The sequence below is a fragment of the Fusarium keratoplasticum genome, chromosome 9 (genome assembly GCF_025433545.1).
Source record: "Fusarium keratoplasticum isolate Fu6.1 chromosome 9, whole genome shotgun sequence".
In the NCBI taxonomy this organism is placed as follows: Eukaryota; Fungi; Ascomycota; class Sordariomycetes; order Hypocreales; family Nectriaceae; genus Fusarium; species Fusarium keratoplasticum.
Window position 1 is genome coordinate 2,530,894 of NC_070537.1, and position 18,368 is coordinate 2,549,261.

At 54.4% G+C, this 18,368-nt stretch overlaps 5 protein-coding genes and 1 pseudogene across 6 annotated transcripts, besides 1 other annotated feature; 3 read left to right on the forward strand and 3 right to left on the reverse strand.

Annotated features, from left to right (window-relative positions):
- Positions 1-601: 601 nt before the first annotated feature.
- On the forward strand, positions 602-3,669 carry NCS57_01167900 (Mitochondrial presequence protease; the record flags this gene model as incomplete). The annotated part of the gene is made up of 2 exons (XM_053061385.1): positions 602-888; positions 942-3,669. The coding sequence occupies 2 exons, from the start codon at positions 602-604 to the stop codon at positions 3,667-3,669; spliced, it is 3,015 nt and encodes a 1,004-aa protein (XP_052909771.1).
- A 2,410-nt stretch (positions 3,670-6,079) lies between these two features.
- Positions 6,080-7,472, forward strand: NCS57_01168000 (Ornithine decarboxylase; the record flags this gene model as incomplete). The annotated part of the gene is made up of 2 exons (XM_053061386.1): positions 6,080-6,359; positions 6,406-7,472. 2 exons carry the CDS (start codon positions 6,080-6,082, stop codon positions 7,470-7,472), a joined length of 1,347 nt encoding a protein of 448 aa, XP_052909772.1.
- Positions 7,473-8,127: 655 nt separating this feature from the next.
- On the reverse strand, positions 8,128-11,436 carry NCS57_01168100 (uncharacterized protein; the record flags this gene model as incomplete). The annotated part of the gene is made up of 3 exons (XM_053061387.1): positions 8,128-8,356; positions 8,406-11,325; positions 11,379-11,436. 3 exons carry the CDS (start codon positions 11,434-11,436, stop codon positions 8,128-8,130), a joined length of 3,207 nt encoding a protein of 1,068 aa, XP_052909773.1.
- An 809-nt stretch (positions 11,437-12,245) lies between these two features.
- Positions 12,246-14,410, forward strand: NCS57_01168200 (annotated as a pseudogene). The gene is made up of 4 exons: positions 12,246-12,286; positions 12,348-12,536; positions 12,592-12,619; positions 12,668-14,410.
- Positions 12,246-14,410: a sequence feature.
- Positions 14,411-14,728: 318 nt separating this feature from the next.
- Positions 14,729-15,877, reverse strand: NCS57_01168300 (Lipase-3 domain-containing protein; the record flags this gene model as incomplete). The annotated part of the gene is made up of 3 exons (XM_053061388.1): positions 14,729-15,515; positions 15,563-15,728; positions 15,784-15,877. 3 exons carry the CDS (start codon positions 15,875-15,877, stop codon positions 14,729-14,731), a joined length of 1,047 nt encoding a protein of 348 aa, XP_052909774.1.
- A 1,862-nt stretch (positions 15,878-17,739) lies between these two features.
- Positions 17,740-18,240, reverse strand: NCS57_01168400 (uncharacterized protein; the record flags this gene model as incomplete). Its single annotated transcript, XM_053061389.1, has 2 exons — positions 18,095-18,240; positions 17,740-18,046 (listed from the first exon to the last, which is right to left on the reverse strand). Exons 1-2 carry the CDS (start codon positions 18,166-18,168, stop codon positions 17,740-17,742), a joined length of 381 nt encoding a protein of 126 aa, XP_052909775.1. The 5' UTR covers positions 18,169-18,240.
- Between the last annotated feature and the right edge of the window lie 128 nt (positions 18,241-18,368).

Genomic DNA, 18,368 nt, shown 5'->3' on the forward strand with positions numbered 1-18,368 from the left:
AATGGCCTCCGACTGTGGGAAACGGCGGCAGTGCAACGTGACTGGCAAGACTCGAGGCGCACAGCAAGAAAAGCCACCACAGCTTGTTGGTCATGGACAAAAACAGTCGCTCGGCTGGGGTCGAGATAGAGGGCTCATGGAGTCTTGGGATGGAGGCATGGATGGGTTTTGCGGGAGCATGACTAATCACACAGGGGACTTTTAGTGGTCACCCACTGAAATGGCGCCCACTAATGGCCGGGCGAGCCACCCAGTGGCCACCAGCCATTACGCACCCTGGGAGACTGACGTGGGCGGGCAGGCGGGCTCAGGTTCAGGCTGCCCTGGAGGGGAGACTCTCTGACTGGGGCTGGCTGTAGGGGCCGGGGTACGTACCTAGGTCGACTCGACTCGGGGCGAAACGTTCCGGCGTCATTGTGCCGACGGCCTGCATCCATTCGCGAAATCTCAATCCTGACTCTTTTATTTGACGACACTAGACGTTGGGCCCTTGTTGTCGGATCTCGCCTGGATCTGTACGCTAACTACTTGATTGTTTTATGTATTATTAGATCTCGTCTCTTTCTTCTTCATCTTCTTTTTAATTTCTCCCCCATCCACAATGCTTCGCAACGCTGCGGCCGGCGCTCGAAAGGCCGTGACGGAGCTGTCGCAGTTCCCAAAGCCTGGCGAGAAGCTCCATGGCTTCACCCTCGTGCGATCCAAGCATGTGCCGGAACTTGAGTTGACGGCTTTGCATCTGCAACACGACAAGACTGGCGCCGATTACTTGCACATTGCACGCGACGATAGCAACAATGTCTTCTCGATCGGCTTCAAGACGAACCCTCCGGACGACACGGGAGTGCCACACATCCTGGAGCATACGACGCTGTGTGGTAGCAACAAGTATGGCTACTCTGACTCCTGCCAGCAAGATGGCAGTGGCTGACAGGATCTAGATACCCTATCCGCGACCCCTTCTTCAAGATGCTACCACGAACGCTATCAAACTTTATGAACGCTTTCACGGCTTCGGACCACACCTTCTACCCCTTCGCCACAACCAACGCGCAGGATTTCAAGAACCTCATGTCGGTGTACCTCGATGCTACGCTGCACCCGCTGCTCAAGCAATCCGATTTTACTCAGGAGGGCTGGCGAATTGGCCCTGAGAACCCGCTCGCCGAGGATGAAGCTAGCAAGAAGTTGGTGTTTAAGGGTGTCGTCTACAACGAGATGAAGGGCCAGATGTCGGATGCCGGATACCTCTACTACATTCGCTTCCACGATCACATCTTCCCTGATATCAACAACTCGGGTGGCGACCCTCAGAAGATCACTGATCTTACTTACGAGCAGCTGCAGAAGTTCCATGCCGAGCACTACCACCCTAGCAACGCCAAGGTGTTTACTTACGGCGATATGCCTCTTGTGGATCACCTGCAACAGGTTGACGCTCAGCTCCAAGCATTCGAGAAGATCCAAGGAGACAAGGAGATCCGTGAGCCCATCAAGCTGGACGGTCCTCAGGATGTGACCCTGTATGGTCCCTTGGATCCTCTGGTGGATGCCGACCGCCAGTTCAAGACATCGGTATCGTGGGTGATGGGTGATACTAGCGATGTTCTGGAGTCATTCTCTATTGCCCTTCTGTCTACTCTGCTCATGGACGGCTATGGCTCGCCTCTTTACCGTGGCCTGATCGAGGCTGGTATGGGCGCTGACTGGAGCCCCAACGCTGGGTACGACAGCTCTGCCAGGCGAGGAATTTTCTCTATCGGTCTTACAGGTGTCCAGGAGGCCGATGTGTCCAAGCTCAAGGAGAAGGTGCAGCAAATTCTCCGGGATGCCCGTGACAAGGGCTTCGAGCAGACCAAGATTGACGGCTCGTTGCACCAGCTGGAGTTGGCGCTCAAGCACAAGACTGCCAACTTTGGATTTTCCATGCTCAACCGCCTGAAGCCCAAGTGGTTCAACGGCGTCGATCCCTTTGACAACCTAGCCTGGAATGACACCATCACGGCTTTCCAGGCTAAGCTCGCCGAGGGCAACTACTTGGAGGGTTTGATCGACAAGTACCTGCTCAACGATAATGCCCTCACATTCACTATGGCCCCTTCGGCGACTTATGGCGAGGACCTGGTCAAGGAGGAGCAAGAGCGGTTGGCGGGTAAGATCCAGGCGGCGATCAAGGAGGCGGGTGGCGAGGAGAATGCCCGCAAGCACTTTGAGAAGCAAGAACAAGATCTTCTGGTCGAGCAGAACAAGACCAACACAGAAGACTTGAGCTGCCTGCCGACCGTTCACGTCAAGGATATCCCTCGCAGCAAGGAGCCTGTGGTGGTTCGGGATGAGAACGCCAATGGAGTCAAGATCCAGTGGCACGAGGCCCCAACAAATGGGTTGACCTACTTCCGGGCCATCAACACGTTGGAGAACCTGCCAGACGAGCTGCGTGAGCTCGTTCCCCTGTTCACCGATAGCATCATGCGCCTCGGTACCAAGGACATGACTATGGAGCAGCTTGAGGATCTCATCAAGCTCAAGACTGGTGGTGTCTCAGTGGGATACCATTGCACACCTTCCCCGACCGACTTCCACGCCGCCAGTGAAGGCCTCATCTTCACTGGTATGGCGTTGGACCGCAACGTTCCTGTCATGTTTGACATCATCCAAAAGCTCGTCCTCGGAACCGACTTTGACAGCCCCGAGGCAGCCCTTCGAATTCGACAGCTTCTTCAGGCTTCTGCCGATGGCGTGGTCAACGACATTGCCTCTACTGGTCACCGGTTCGCGATGGGCAGCTCGGAAGCAGGCCTCACCCGGAGCGCGTGGTTGAGGCAACAGGTGTCGGGTCTGTCGCAGGTTCAGCTGGTGACTTCTCTGGCCAGCCGGCCAGAGTCGGATAAGCTGGAGGATGTGATTGCCAAGTTGAAGCAGATCCAGAACTTTGCGCTGGCCGGCGGCAACATTCGCACAGCTATCACATGCGGATCCGAGAGTGTGGCCGACAATGGCGCCTCGCTGCAGAAGTTTATGGGTGGTCTTTCGCATGCTCCGCTCGGATTGAAGAACCCGTCTCCCCGACAGCTGCCTCGGGATAGCAAGACCTTCTTCCCTCTGCCTTACCAGGTCTACTATGGTGGTCTGTCGGTGCCCACGACGTCTTACACGGCTGCGGACGGCGCACCGCTGCAGATCCTGTCACAGCTTCTCACGCACAAGCACTTGCACCACGAGATCCGTGAAAAGGGCGGCGCTTACGGCGGAGGTGCCTACTCTCGACCCCTGGATGGTGTGTTCGGCTTCTACTCTTACCGCGACCCCAACCCCCAAAACACCCTGAGCATTATGCGCAATGCGGGTCAGTGGGCGGTTGACAAGAAGTGGTCAGACCGGGACCTGGAGGAGGCCAAGATTTCCGTGTTCCAGGGAGTTGATGCTCCCAAGTCGGTGAATCAGGAGGGCATGGGGCGGTTCCTGTCGGGTATTACTGAGGAGATGAAGCAGGCGAAGCGCGTGCAGCTCCTGGACGTGACCAAGGACCAGGTGCGCGATGTGGCGCAACGGTACCTGGTTGATGCCATGGCCAAGGGCGAGGAGAGGGTTTCTTTCCTGGGAGAGAAGCAGTCATGGGTTGACGGCGAGTGGAAGATCCGCGAGATGGACGTCAAGGGCGCCGAGTAAAAGGAGGATTGTTATAGAAGCTAACCGGGGTATGACAGACATGACAGACATGACATGGAGGGTGGGTGGCCGAGATATGGCTGACCATCCGGGGCAGACGCAGTGGCTGCGGCTATGACTGTACGATGAAGTGTACATTACAGACACAAGATTATAGACGACCCTTCTCAACTGACACATTCGGGCAACGCTTGACGCGAGGCACTGACGCCTCATCGACACTTTTTTGTTCACGCGTTCAGATACGATACATCTCTGGGCCCTTTCAATGGCACAGAGACCACAGAGCAACGCAAGATGAAAGACATATCTCTCTCCGTCTCTTCCCGGCACCTGTTGCGGTATTCACTCTTCTCTACCTCTGCTGACCAGACACGTGAGAACCCTCTCGGCTGAGGAGCGAAAGCACCAAGCGTGAGTGGTTCCAGTGGATGAGCGGTTGGCAGCGGCATGAGAATTGTGGGTGAAGCAACAGGTGCCTGGTCGAGAAAGGGGAGAGAGTCAAAGCTCGTTCTATCAGAGCCGGAGTCCCTGAGCGATGGATATTGCTGGACTAAAGAGCGGAGTACATGCACATAGACATTTACATGGTGTTTGACCTGGGGATCCAGGCGAGTTGTCACATTGGCTGTGCCTGATTTGTATGGAGGAGGATGCAAGGCACGGGAGCCGAGCCGATTCGACGACAGGTTCAAAGAGAGGGATTTTACGGCAGAAACAACCAGGGCGTCGGTAAATATGGGAGAGAAGCTGGGAAATTGAATTGCATGCCCGTCAAGCAAGCTTTCTCTGGAGCTGGGGTCAGGCATGGATGCCTGACGGGCCGAGTGCTATGTAGGACGAGATGGAGCTCTTCTGAGGGGAGCTGGCTCAATGCGGAAGTCGAGCTGACCCTTTTGAAAGCATCAGATTTCTTACGTACTTGATTGTTGATGGAAACCTGATTATACGAGGCATCGTATGTGTCTGTGTCTATCCAGGCTATGCTTCAAGTTGCGGGAATTATCAATTGGGTCGTAGGTACATAGTCTCTAGCTATAAAATCTAGGAGCGAAAATGTCGTGACGTCTACCGAGTACATCGACGGGGATCGACAGGGCAGGGTTTCGGTGTCTGTCGGTGAGAAGAGTCATGATTACGACCACACACTGACTGGTACGTACTTGTTCTCAGTGGCTGCATTTTTCTTGTGTGCCCTGTTTATTTCTTCTCCCGAATGGATGGACAAATGTGCGTGCGTGCATGCGCCACATCGGAGAAGAGAGGGACCAACGGGATGAGCTGCCGGGGGAGAAGAAGTGGAATTGGTTCGATTTTCTAGTCTGGTTCGATCACCGCCAGTTGAGGAGCATCGGGAGCAAAAGGTATAGTAAACATGGAGGTTGTAACTGAGAGCAGTGTATCTACCTGTCAATGAATATGTCCTTGATCAATTCAATTTCATGATCAATAGAGGTAGAGTTCAATTGCGTGTACTGCTTCTGATACTGCTGCGCCACCGAGTTCCTGGCGTTCCCAAACCTTAAAGTGGAGACTTGACGGGCAGCAGCTCCTTCCTTGTCTCTTGTGTGCCTGCCCCTCCAAACCCAACGTCACAGGTCAGAAATTTCTCCTCCACCTTTTTTTTTTTCAATCAACCAACCAACCACTCAAACCCGCATAATTTCAGGCCCAGACTTTTGGACTTTGCCTCTGTTTGGAAAACCTGTCGACTTCTTTTTTGGGACCAGACCCTCCTTCCCCTTCCTTCTCTCACCTCCTCTTGATCGAGAATAAAAAGCCTCGTCCTCCTTTCGACTTTTTTACTCCTTCTATCTTACTCACTTGCTTGCCTCGCCTGCAAACATCAAAACAACTTCTCACCACCACATCAACAACACCTCGCTTACAAGCCCCCAACGCGCCCGCAAGAGCTCCCCCTCCAAGCTCTTTTAACCAAACCCATCGACTCGCCTTTGGTCTCTTCAAAGGCACCGATCCCACCACGGCTCCTCCGGCCGTGAGCTTCGTCAGTGACAAAGATTTCAGCCTCCGCAAGCCTTCCCACATCATCAACGTCATCCCTCCTCCTGCTGCTGCCGGAATCGACGCCTAAGCTCCTCGACCTTTTCGTCTTGGACAACAACCCCCGACCCGAAAGAACTCCCCCGCCGTCCTTGGACGACCACCAGCTGCCGCATAGGAGGATTCCGGAGGTTCTTCCTCTCACCGAGGAAGAGTCGAGGAGGCCTCGCCAGATCACTGAGGGATCAGTCTGCTACCGCTCTCGACCGCCCTAACACCAGCTCAACCCCCCACGGTTAAGCTACATTACTCTCAATCCTCGAGGAACACAAACGTCTCTCGTGCGACCCAACCACTCAACACCCTCTCTTCAATCCCACCCCAGTCGCAGACTACTGTTTGGGATATGGTTATGGCAACGGCTGTCCTCGACACCTACAACCACAATGTCAATCACCCTCATATCGCATTAAAGAGACCCATCTACCAGGAACCTCTTGAGCAACATGGCGTGATTACCCCAAAGCAGCTTATTGGCGAGGCTCTCCACCAGCGTGTGGAGGCCATCGACCATGAGATGTGCGACCCTGGCGATGAAGACACCTTCTTCGTCGCGGACCTTGGCGAGGTCTACCGCCAGCACCTTCGCTGGAAGAAGAACCTGCCTCGCGTCCGCCCCTTCTATGGTGAGTCAAGGTTTTGTCAGGTATCAAACACTGCTAACTTTTGCAGCCGTCAAGTGCAACCCCGACACCCAGATCATCAAGCTCCTCGCCGAGCTCGGCACCGGCTTCGATTGCGCCTCCAAGGCCGAGATCGAGCAGGTCCTTTCCCTGGGACTTAGCCCTGACCGCATCATCTACGCCCAGCCTTGCAAGACCAACTCGTACGTCCGTTACGTCAAGACTGCTGGCGTCAAGCAGATGACCTTTGACAACTCCGATGAGCTCTACAAGATCGCCAAGCTCTACCCCGGAGCCGAGCTCTTCCTCCGCATCATGACCGACGATAGCGAGAGCATGTGCCGTTTCAGTATGAAGTTTGGTGCCGCCATGGAGACCGCTGAGGGCCTGCTGGCTCTCGCCAAGCACCTCGGTCTCAACGTCGTCGGTGTCAGCTTCCACGTCGGCTCCGGAGCCTCCGACCCTCTGGCCTTTTACAAGGCCGTTCGCGACGCCCATACCGTCTTCCAGCAGGCCCGCGAGCTTGGCTTCGACATGCGAACCCTCGATGTTGGAGGTGGCTTCTCCGGCGACACCTTTGAGACGATGGCCGAGGTCCTCCGTGAAGCTCTCGACGAGTTCTTCCCCCCCGGTTGCGGAGTCGACATCATGGCCGAGCCTGGCCGCTACTACGTCGCCACGGCCTTCACCATCGCCTGCAACATCATTGCTCGACGAACTGTCGAGGACCCCACCCTCGACGGCAAGGGCTACATGGTCTATGTCAACGATGGCGTCTACGGCAACTTTTCCAACATCGTCTTCGATCACCAGACCCCCGTCGCAAAGATCCTCCGCGCCTCTGGCAAGACCCTCTACGAGACCCCCTCTGCTCACCCAGTTCCCACTGGTGAGGGTGTCGAGTACTCCATCTGGGGCCCGACCTGCGACGGCATCGACCGCGTCACCGAGAGCATCCGCTTCGACCCCATCCTCGACGTCGGCGACTGGCTCTACTTTGAGGACATGGGCGCCTACACCAAGTGCTCTGCCACTCAGTTCAATGGCTTCTCCAACGCTCACGACGTCATCTATGTCTGCAGCGAGCCTGGTGCCAAGGCCCTTCTCGGCCTGTGATCTGTCGTATGGCAGTAGAACGGAAATGTAGGCGTGTTGATTTGGGTACAAGCTCGGATTGCTCCCTAGACACATGTTTCATTCTTACTCCCGTTTGACTCGGGAGGGCATTTTGTCGACGCGTTTTTTGTCCTTCACTCATGTGAAGCAGAGCTACAGTACAGTGGCTGCATGCCACCAGAGCTAGAAATCAAGAACACATCATTTAATCAGACAGCATCTTGATATAATACACGTATCAATTGCCTATCGCATCATTTTGTCTTGTCCAGCCGTGCAACATCCTTGACGTTGAAACAAGCCGTACCATCTAATAAGGGGCAAGATCCTATCCGTACCGCATCTCACGCAAAACAGTTCCTCCGTCCCTGGGTCGTTCCGTAATCTTTTCACTAATCTCGTACATATGCCCCCGAAACTCCAAAAAATACCCTCGTGCCGCATTGAAGTAGCAAAGGCAAAATCCTCTTGCGCTCAACTCCCCGACTCCATGCCCGTTCCAGTGGCTAAAATGCCACTCGACATTACAAGATCATAATAGTCCCGAAGATTCCTCAAGTCCTTCAACTTGACTCGAGTGAAAATTAAAGCCTTCATCAGTATTCCCTTCCAAGAGAGGCACAGAAATCAAATCATCCTGTAATCATTGAATCGCTTAGGAGCCGCGGAACAGGAACTGCATGTCCTGAGGACTGAGCGAGTCCATCGCCTTGTCATCAGCATTGACCGTCGAGTGGATCATGCTTGTCTTCTTCTCCTGGATCAGCACCATTCGGCTCTCGACCGAATCCTCGATGCACAGGCGGGTGATGGTACAAGGTCGAGTCTGTCCAATACGGTGGCATCGGTCGGCAGACTGCCACTCGGCGGCAGGGTTCCACCATCTGCAGAGGTCAGTAGGCTATTTAAGCAGCTATCAGGTCGGATACTTACGGATCAACAATAAAGACTCGCGAAGCCTCAGTGAGGTTCAGGGCCACTCCACCAGCCTTGAGAGAGACGAGGAAGCACTCGACATCCACATTGTTCATGAAGTGCTCAATGGATGCCTGGCGCTGAGCAGGCGTCATGCTTCCGTCCAGCATCACCGTAGTGATTCCAGCACGTCGAAGACGCCACTCAATGAGCTGGAGCATCGTGGTGAATTGAGAGAAAATGATGGACTTGTGCGAGGCATTGTCAGAGCGGAGCTTGTGAAGCTCATGGACGAGAAGTTCAATCTTGGACGACGAAGTCCAGTTCTCCATCTTGATTCGGTTGATAATCGAGTTCTTCTTTACGAGAGCCTCGTCCTGCTCAATCTCGGGCTGCTCAAGGTCGATCGACAGCGAGATGTGGCAACGAGGGCAATCAGGCTCAGCAGTCGAGCGGACATAGCTACTGACGCAGGCTCTGCAAAAGTCATGCTTGCACCGACTGCGCACCGTGTCTTCAGCTGGCTCATCGCAGATACAGCAGATCAGCACATTCTGGCCTCCTTCGGCATTCTTCTTCAGAAGCAGGTCAGGGTGGTCGGCAACCTGTCGCATCTGCATAATGAGACCAAAGATGTTGGCGTAATTGTTGAGGAGAACACCCTGGGCGACGTAGGTGTCAAACTTGCGTTGACCGTTGGTCATGATGCTGTTGGCAAAATCATTCTCCTCCTCTCCAAAGAACTGTCGGTCGACATAGATCTCCTTGACAGGGAGCTCCATCGAGTTGGTGTGGTCCTTCTTGAGACGACGGAGCATAATGCGGTCAGTCATCAGGCGAAGCTTCCTAAAGGCTTCTCGGCCAGGTCCAATGTTGCCGTACTTTTGAATGGGGTTCAGCAGCTCTTGGTTGAAGACAGATACGTGCTGCATTCCAGCGTGCTTACACTGAGAGCAGCGGCTATCCGAATCCATGGACCATTCGAGAGTCGAGCAAGGGCATTGCTTGCAAAGGTAGGATGCAAAGGGACGGATGTTGAGGAATCGAACCAGAGAGAAGAGTTCTCCGATTCGATTCTGAAGGGGTGTACCAGACAGGCACCAGCGATATGTCGTCTTCAAGGCGAAGCATGCTTTCGCTGTCATTGTGGTTCGCGTCTTGATGCAGTGCGCCTCATCCAAGATGATGCGGTGAAAGTTGATCTTGTGGATCACACTATCCACCTTGTGTGTTCCGTCCTTGCGCGTGAATCCCTTCACTTGTTTGCGATACATGGATTCGAGACTGTTATACGACATCATGAGAACATCGTATGCCTTGAGATCCTTGACGGTCATTTTCTTGGACTTTTGGTTTGTGCCGTGAAAGACAAACGTCTTCAGTGTGCCATCCGTATACGACTTGATCTCCTGCTGCCATTGCATCAAAGCAACCGGAGGGACGAGGACCAGAGTAGGTTGCTTGGCGGGATAATCCGACATGATCAGGGAGACGGCCTGGATCGTCTTGCCTAGACCCATCTCATCACCAAGCAAACCTCCCTTCCACTCCGTCTTTTCCATCTCCATCATCCAGGCGAGACCTTCAAGTTGGAATGGTTTGAGCTGGCGTGAGATGGTTTGCGGCTGAGGTGCCTTTCCAGCCTTGAGGACAGGCATGTTCTCCAGCTCCTGCCACATCGTCTTGATCTCTGGATGGTGGGTTTCCAGGCGATCTCGCTCCTTCTTAAGACGTCGGCTACTTCCCGTGGCCCTGTAAGCACGACGCGATCTGGAGATGGATTGAAGTGCCGCCGCATTCGTGACATTGATGTCGTTAGGATCCTCGTCAGTATCACTAATACTAAAGCCACTAACAGAATCCGTCGCGTCAAAATCGCTGTCGAGTATGGTGGTGGGGTTGGCCGGAGCTGCCTGGGTAGGCTGTGGGGCCGAGGTCGAGGCAGGGGCCGGGGCCGGGTCCGGGGCTGGAGCCAGTCTTCGGGGAAGGACACGGGCTTGACGGCGTCGTGAGAACGGGACGAAATCATCTTCGCTCGAGAGGTCTGCAGCCTCGTCTCTGTCACTAGCATCGTCGAGATCCGCGAAGGACGCATCGCCATCCGATTTCAAGCCCAGAGCATACTCATCGTCTGAGACGAGGCCAGCAGCCGCTGCAATCTCCGCATCCATGTTGATATCGGATTCGCCTTCGTCAGAGTCAGGGATGACTTTGCTCTTCTTTGATGGACGGCTGCTCTTGGGAGCGGAGTTGGTGGAGCTTCTGCCACGCTTGGCTGGTGCCTTCTGGGGAGCTGATGAGGCAACTAGGCTAACAGGCTCAACGGTTCGTGTGCTCCGACGTGGGAGAGACGAAGTGGTGTACTGGGCCATATCTTCCCGCTGAAGACGACGAGCCAGCTGAGCGTCTCTGGAGTTGTCTGGGAAATCCTCATCATCGGAGTCTAGGATGATTCGATTGTCCTTGGTGCCTGTCTTCATCGAGTAAATGCTGTTTCGCGATGCTCGCTCGCGGTCTTGACCAGAAAGTCGAGAAGGAGCAGGGACAACAACTTGAAGACGGCTCGAGGTGGACTTGAAAGAATCCGTGGCAGTAGGAGTTGGGCCTTTGCTTGTGGCAGGGGTGGAGTAGCCACTCTCAGAAGTGCCATCTTGAGGCGTCGGGGCTGACGAGGTAGATTCAATCTCGATAAAAGCCTTGCTTGGGCGACCACGTCTCTTCTTAGGAGGGGCGACATCCAAGGCAGAAGATTCGGCAGTCGATGATGCAATCTCGATTACCGGTGCGCTCTTCCTTGGTCGGCCTCTGGGGCGTGGAACCGACGGGGCTTCTGTCTGAAGCTCTGCGCCTTGAACTGGAGTTGAAGCGGATGAGGCAGCCTGACTTCTAGTCGCAGCGCGAGTGATCCGGACTGATGCAGTGGATGCTTCACGAGAGGCTAAATATTGTTAATAACTGCAAAACATACAGAGGAATAGAGCAGAGGCTTACTGTTTGCCATGTCGGAGGCAGCGGGCGTACCCCGAGTGGATGGGCGACCTCGAGGCATCTTGCCGGCGAGGTTGATTCAGCTGGTCAAGAGGTCGATGTGCAGGCTGGCGAACCAGCAAGGTTCCTTCTCGAGAGTGCCGCAGACCAACGTCAAGATGGCCAGCGAAAACGCTGAGAGAAAGGAAAAGAGGGAGAAGCTTGACAAAAGCTGCAGAGAGTGTTTCCCTTCAATGAACAAAGGAGTTGAAGGTTAGGTGCTGCTGACGGAAGAGAGCCGGTGGTGGTGGATGAATCCCTGTCTGTTCGCACTAATGCTAGTCGGGGATGCAGCAGGGAAGAGTGCAGTGCGCAAAGGACAAACGATGACGGGAGTGGGAGATGGGAAGAGAAAGCAAACACCACAACAAACGAAATTCACCCGCTCATGCGTGAATGGGAAGATGCCCCTTTTCACTGCAGCCTTGATGGTCAAACGATGGTGCAAGGAAAATAAAGAGCGGGAGCTGGTCGGAGGAGTTGCCACTGGCCCAGCTCCTTTTTTCTGGGGGCGCACCTTCCAACTGCCAATTCACGGTCTCACAGTGTCGAGAGAATTGATAACGCGAAGTCACGTGCGCGGGGAGCTGCATTTTAATTGCAGCGGGTGCCCCTCCGCTGCCTTGATCCAGGCCATTCATCAACGCTCAGGTCACCTGACACCGTGCCAATTCCGCGAAGACGTACTCGCGCCTGTGCAAGAGGAACGCCACTCGTCTAGGCAGCTTTGTCTCCTGCGCCAACTCTAATCACGGCTTGATTTTCCCATCCCCTTTGATATCGGCAGCTGGATCTTTGTCGCTGGAGACTGAGTGACATTTTCGTGCCAGAATCGACCTTTTCTTTGCCGGACGACCCGTCGCCTTTGTCATGTAAGCTCACCCCTGGTCCCTCTGGAATCGAAATATTGCGACGTACTAATGCCATTCGCAGGGCGCGGCCCAGGCAGACCCAGGCCAACAATCAAAATGGCCAAACTGCTCCGGCTGGCCAGGCTGCGCAGAATGGTCAAGCTGGTCAGAATGGCCAAAATGGACAGGCTGGTCAATTCGGACAGATCGGCCAGACTCAACCAACTGCCCAGGCTCGGCCTGCCAGAGCGAATCGTGCTGTATACGGGCCGTGAGTCTCTCCAGTGGCACCGTTTACCCAAGTACATCTGCTAACATTTCAACAGCCAATCTGCGCTGACTGATTTCCTTGCCGTAAGTTCGTAGCGATGGCCGTCTACCTGACATGCTAACCCGCCTTAGTCGCACAACATTTCTGCAAACCAGATTCGTGCAGATGCTGATGCTCGTCGACGTCAAGCAGCGGCCAGCAACAACCCGCAGAATGGAGATGAGGATGAAGATGGTGAATCTTCATCGGCCCCTCTTTCTGCTAGCACCCGGCGACGCTCAGGTCGGAACGCCACCGCTGAATCTACGAAGCGGAAGAGGGAGGAAGAAAAGAAGATCCAAAAGATCAAGGAAAGCAAAGCCTTCAAGAGACGCAAGAAGAGAGTCGACGCTTCCGATGACGATGAACTCGCTCGGGCCATTTTTGAACAGACATCGGCTCCTCTTCCCGGCCAGATGGAAAACTGCGAGATCTGCGAGAAGCGCTTCACTGTCACCCCTTACTCGGTTGCTGGCCCTAACGGCGGCCTCTTGTGTGCCCCTTGTGGCAGAGAGGTGGCCAAGGAACGCCAGGATCAACCTAAGAAGAAGCCGAAGAAGCAGACAGGCGCCAGCGGTGTCGGAAGACGCCGTGCAATCCAGAGCCGAATTCTCGACGGCGATTTCGGCACCAAGAGTTTGGCGACGCTCTGTGTTCAGACCTTGGCCAAGAATGTCGACCTCGCGGACAGTCTTGGAGACCTTCCCGACCACTTGATCGACAAGATTGCACGAATGTTTTCCAAGAGACGTCTTCTCAAGCCAGAGACTCTCCCTCTCTTTGTTCAGCCCACAACAGAGAGCGTGCACATTTACGATGGCGCAAGGCTCGGTGAGCAAGAGTACATTGGCATCTTTCAGGTCGCCCAGCAGCTGCGACACCTCAAGATTCGATGCGGCATCCAGTTCAAGGACGAGGTTATGGACTACCTCTTGTCTCGCGATATCGCCCTCGAGTCTTTTTACCTCCACGGAGCAAACCTCTTGAGCGAAGACAAGTGGCACGAGTTTCTCCGCGCCAAGGGCGAAACACTGGGAGCCCTGCAAGTCTACTATACCGACAAACATTTTGGTGACGACACCATGGTCGTGCTGAAGGAGAACTGTCCCAACCTGAAGCGTCTCAAGGTTGAGAACAACCAAAAGTTTACCGATGTTGGCGTCAAGGCCATTGGAGAGATATCCACACTTGAACATGTCGGTCTTCAGCTACAGAACAAGACCCACACGTCGGCATACAACGAACTCGTCTCGAAGATTGGCGCGAACCTTCGTACCCTATCGCTCAAGGTAGTTCCTGGAGTCGATGATGGTTTGCTACGAGCCATCCACCAGCACTGCCGATCGCTCACCAAGCTTCGCATCACAGACAGTGAGGAAATGACAGACTTCGGCTTCGTTGACCTGTTCACTGACTGGGCCAACCCACCTCTACACTACGTGGATTTCCAGAAGTGCCGACAGCTTGATGCGAGCCAGCCGCGAGAGAACCCAGACAAGCTTGGGCTGTGCAGTGACGGGTTTAAAGCCCTAATGGCGCATTCTGGACAGAAGCTGCAGTATCTCAACGTGCATGCCTGTCGTCACATCACACGCGAGGCCTTCGAAGAGGTATTCCACCAGGATGCCCATTACCCGGAGCTGAAGGAGCTTGAAATCAGCTTCTGCGAAGAGGTGACGGACTTCATCTTGGGGTCCATTTTCCGTGCGTGTCCTAGCATTCGGGAGGTGAATGTGTTTGGATGCATGAAGGTGAAGAGTGTCAGGGTGCCTCGAGGAGTCATTCTAGTTGGAGTGCCCAACGCGCAGGGTATGATTGTTGAGGGCGAACATTGATGGCATGTACCAACATGAAGGATGTGTTTTGGTGTTATGGCGTTCCCGGTAGAACGGATGTTATCAGCACATCCGGCTAGCGATTACAGGATGGTCTTGGGCATTTGTCAAATATGATGCCTGTTGTTTTTGTATGACGTATGTATGTATGTATGAAAGATGGACTTGGCCTTAGACTCGGATGTTACCATGTAGACGTGCTGTTAGTCAGGCATATGATGCAGGACTGAGGTGGTCATAAGTATTCATCATTGTATTATTTTGCATCATTCCTCCATGTCTTTATGAGATCATGCAAGGATAGGTTCTTTACAAGGCCTAGATCTTATGGCTGTCCACGTACTCCTTGTCCATGGCAACATAGTCGTTGAGCTTCTGCTCCAACTCCTCATCCGTCATGCTCTCCTGGCGCTTGGGGATCTCGTCACGCTTGGCCTTGTCCCCTCTCTTCCAGGAGATACCGCCCGCTGTGCAGGCATCGGTGTTCTGGAAGTAGCGCAGATGAGCGATGATATCCAGGCCTAGTGTACCGCCGTTGCAGGCGAGATTGGCAGCGCCTTCACAGACCTTGATGTCGTTGACGGTGTAGTCGATCTTGGTGGATGCACCGCCGGCCAGCCAGTACTCGGGCGATGTGTGTCTGTAGCCAAAGACGATGGGAGGCAGACGGGGCACGGGATCACGACCATGAGTGACGCGGAACTCGCCGCCGGCCTGGGCCGTAATGAATGCTGAGAGTTCAGCGTTGCCCACACGGGGAGCACCAAAGGTGAAGATGTCAACGGGGGTTCCCTTGGACCTCAGGTCAGCGGCACCCAGAGTTGCGACAGCACCGCCGAGAGAGTGGCCCGTGGAGATGACCTTGTAGGACGGGTTCATGGCGCGGGCCTTGGCAACGGCGTCCCTCGCGCGCTGGGCAATCTCATCCCAGGCATTGCGGAAGCCCGTGTGGACTCCGCAGTCGCGGACGTAGGAGCAGCTAGACTGGCCAAAGTCGACGTTGGTGAGCCAGTTGCGGATGTTGCTGCTGCCGCGGATCGAGAGGACAATCTCCTTGCGCACGTTGTCAGTGGAGACGTAGCCTCCGATACCCGTGCCTGTTCCGCTGCTACGTGTCAGTTGAGGGCTTTGTGAGGGAGGAGGTGAGCTTACACGAAGGATGCTACGATGATTGCGTTGTTGGCCTCGATGCCTTTGCAGCCGTTGTCGTTGCAGGTTATTTTTTGGCCAGAGGCTGTCTCGGAGTTGCAGTATGCTGCGGCACCATGCTGGATGTAAAACTTGAAGTTTTCATAGTCAAGTTGAGAGGCGGTGATGGCTGCGGAGTTGACTTGTCAGGGCGACGTCTGTCTTGGGGGAGTGATGGTAGTTACCTCTCTTCTCCAAGGCGTCAGTGTACTCCTGGACGGATGCTATAGGGCTCGCCGCAGCGAGCGTGACGACCGAGAGGAGAGGCAGCAGGCGCATTTTCGCTGACGGGGGATTTGGAGGTGAGGAAGTTATCTACGAGGCCAGTATACACGGCTGGGGCAAGGAGTTCGGCTCAAGGGGTTGAAGGGAACTGTCTTCAACCGGCGCAGGGCGAAGGAGGGAGTAGATGATGACGAGATGCTTCTCAACTGATGCACTTCATGATGAACCGGGACGCCACGGTAACTTATATACTCGTCCACAGGCTGTAGACCATCGTCTTCATACCGCTCATCAACAGCCAGCAACCCACTCAGGAAGCTAAGGCATACTCTTTTCAGCTCTAACCGCCGCCAAGAGGACACTCGTCGTCTTTCCTCCCCGCATTCTTGGCTCCTTCACCCTGGTAGGCAAGGGTTGAGGGCTTTTTTTTTTTTCTTCCTGTGAATGTTTTCCCGTCCGCGGACGGCGGTGGGTGGATAGCTTCTCGATCCGCGGGCACACACCCCTACCGGACGAGCTTCCCAGATGGGTAATGATGATGGCGATGAGCCACGTGAGGCCCCCAGAGGTGGGCAGCCTTGCGGAGAGATCAACCGGGGTGGGAACAAGGGTCGTCACATCTTTGTTGAGGGGAGGAATCAGAATCCAGGGCTTCCTCTTGTCCCCTGTGGAGTGACGAGTTGAAAGAGTGTTCAAGTCAGGTGAATGAGTGGTTGAAACAGAGTCAAATTGGCCCCTTCAAGTCACTGTGACAAGGCAGACCAGGGGGGGTTGAATAGCCGCCCAGGGGAGAGTCTTGTAGCCAACCATGTTTCGCACAAGCTCATCTCAACGTGATGCAACTGCCGAGCGGGACAGAGAAAGGCAGACAGAGGCGACGGCACGTACGGAGTCCATCCCCTCTTTTTTCTCGGTAGGCCGTTTCCCCGAAGTAGAATTGTCCGGAGCTATTCGGATTGAGGTGGTTTGGCCGGCATGAACTTGCGGACAAGGTTGTATTTTGCGGGGAAGTGTTGAAGTGTTTGTTTTCTTGGTTTTCTTTGGGCTTTTTGTAGAAACTAATCTTTTAGTCGCAAGGCTAACGTGGTATTCAACCGTTGAAACTAGACAGCATTGGATGATTCTTTCTCTTGTTCCGTCCGAGATGGTTATACCGATGGCTCTATCAACACCACCCTAAGTCCATCAGCCTTTATCTCACCTACCTATTACATCTCTCAATCGTACCATCTCTAACCCACCATCTTACTCCTCATGCAAGACGGGCCGACGCATCACATAAGCCAAAATACTATTATTGTGCTGAACTCAAGCGTGTGTGTGCCTGATGATCTGCGAGAAAAGGACCTGCATGCGCCACATTTGCCAACGAGCCGAGGGACAAGACGAGTTTCCTTAGTCTTTTACACATCTGACTGAAGCCTGTGATGAGGGGTTGACTGCAGTCGTGATGGTGTTGACAAGGTGGCCATTGTCTCTCCGAGACTTCTACTTTGAGAGTCTCCCCCGAAGAAACAACATGCATTCAGCTAGATTGAGTTTGCCCAGCTTATCCCATTTTCCCCCTCTTTTGTTGTTCGGCCACTCAGAAACTACCCGGTATCGGGCGGAGAATGGGCATCATGTATGTCTTGTACAACCCACGCTCAGACAAATTGTAAGCGGGATGCTCGGTCTTTCCGCCTTGCCGAGAGAGTTTTTTTGACGCCTGATTATGCAGCTCGGGTTGAAGCCCCGAGCTGAAAAGACGGACCATATGAGAGGGTTGTTTTGGTTTATCGTGTTGATTTGTACAGACATGGCATCACACGAGGGGGAGTTTTCGCTAGTGGACAACTTGTCCCCAGCCTCGCCCTCTCTATTCCCTTTCGTAATCGTACATCACATGTTTCTGCCGTCCCCCTGCCAAAGCTTTCTTATTGAGCAATGTGCTTGCGGCCCTTGAGCTTCCTCCTCCACAGGATCTTGCGTCCCGTCCTGCTTCGCGTCCTGTAGAGGAATCCGTGTCTGCGCTTCTGGACCAGCCGGGTGGCGCCGTTCATGGTGTTTCGGGGACCGCAGCGGATTTGCATGTCGCCCATGGCAGGATGAGCTGAGATGGCGCTCGAGGGGACCAGGTCTGCCGAGGCGGCGCTCGAGGGGGTGAAGCTCGAGGGGAGGACTGTTCGGCGGACGGTGGAGGGGGTCAGGGAGGGTCGGAGGGGGACGAGGGTCGTGAACGTCCTGGAGAGGGTTAGTCGATGGTTCGGTGACCGAGATGTGAGGGTTTACCTGGGCGATTGAGCCAGAGGAGAGGCCATGACGGGGCGCGCTATGCGCGTGACGGAGCGGAACATTGTGTTCATTGCGATTGAGAGCGCGCAGCGAGGACTGCGGCTGGTGATGCAATGGACGGGGCGGAAGTGGTGATGGTTGAGGTTGGAGTTGAATGTTGAAATTTTGGGCCAAGCTCGGAACGATGCCGTTGCCGAGTGGGGCCATCTACCCTAGACTCTGGATTCAAGTTCCCGCGGCTTCATCCTTCCATGTAGGATCTATGATATCA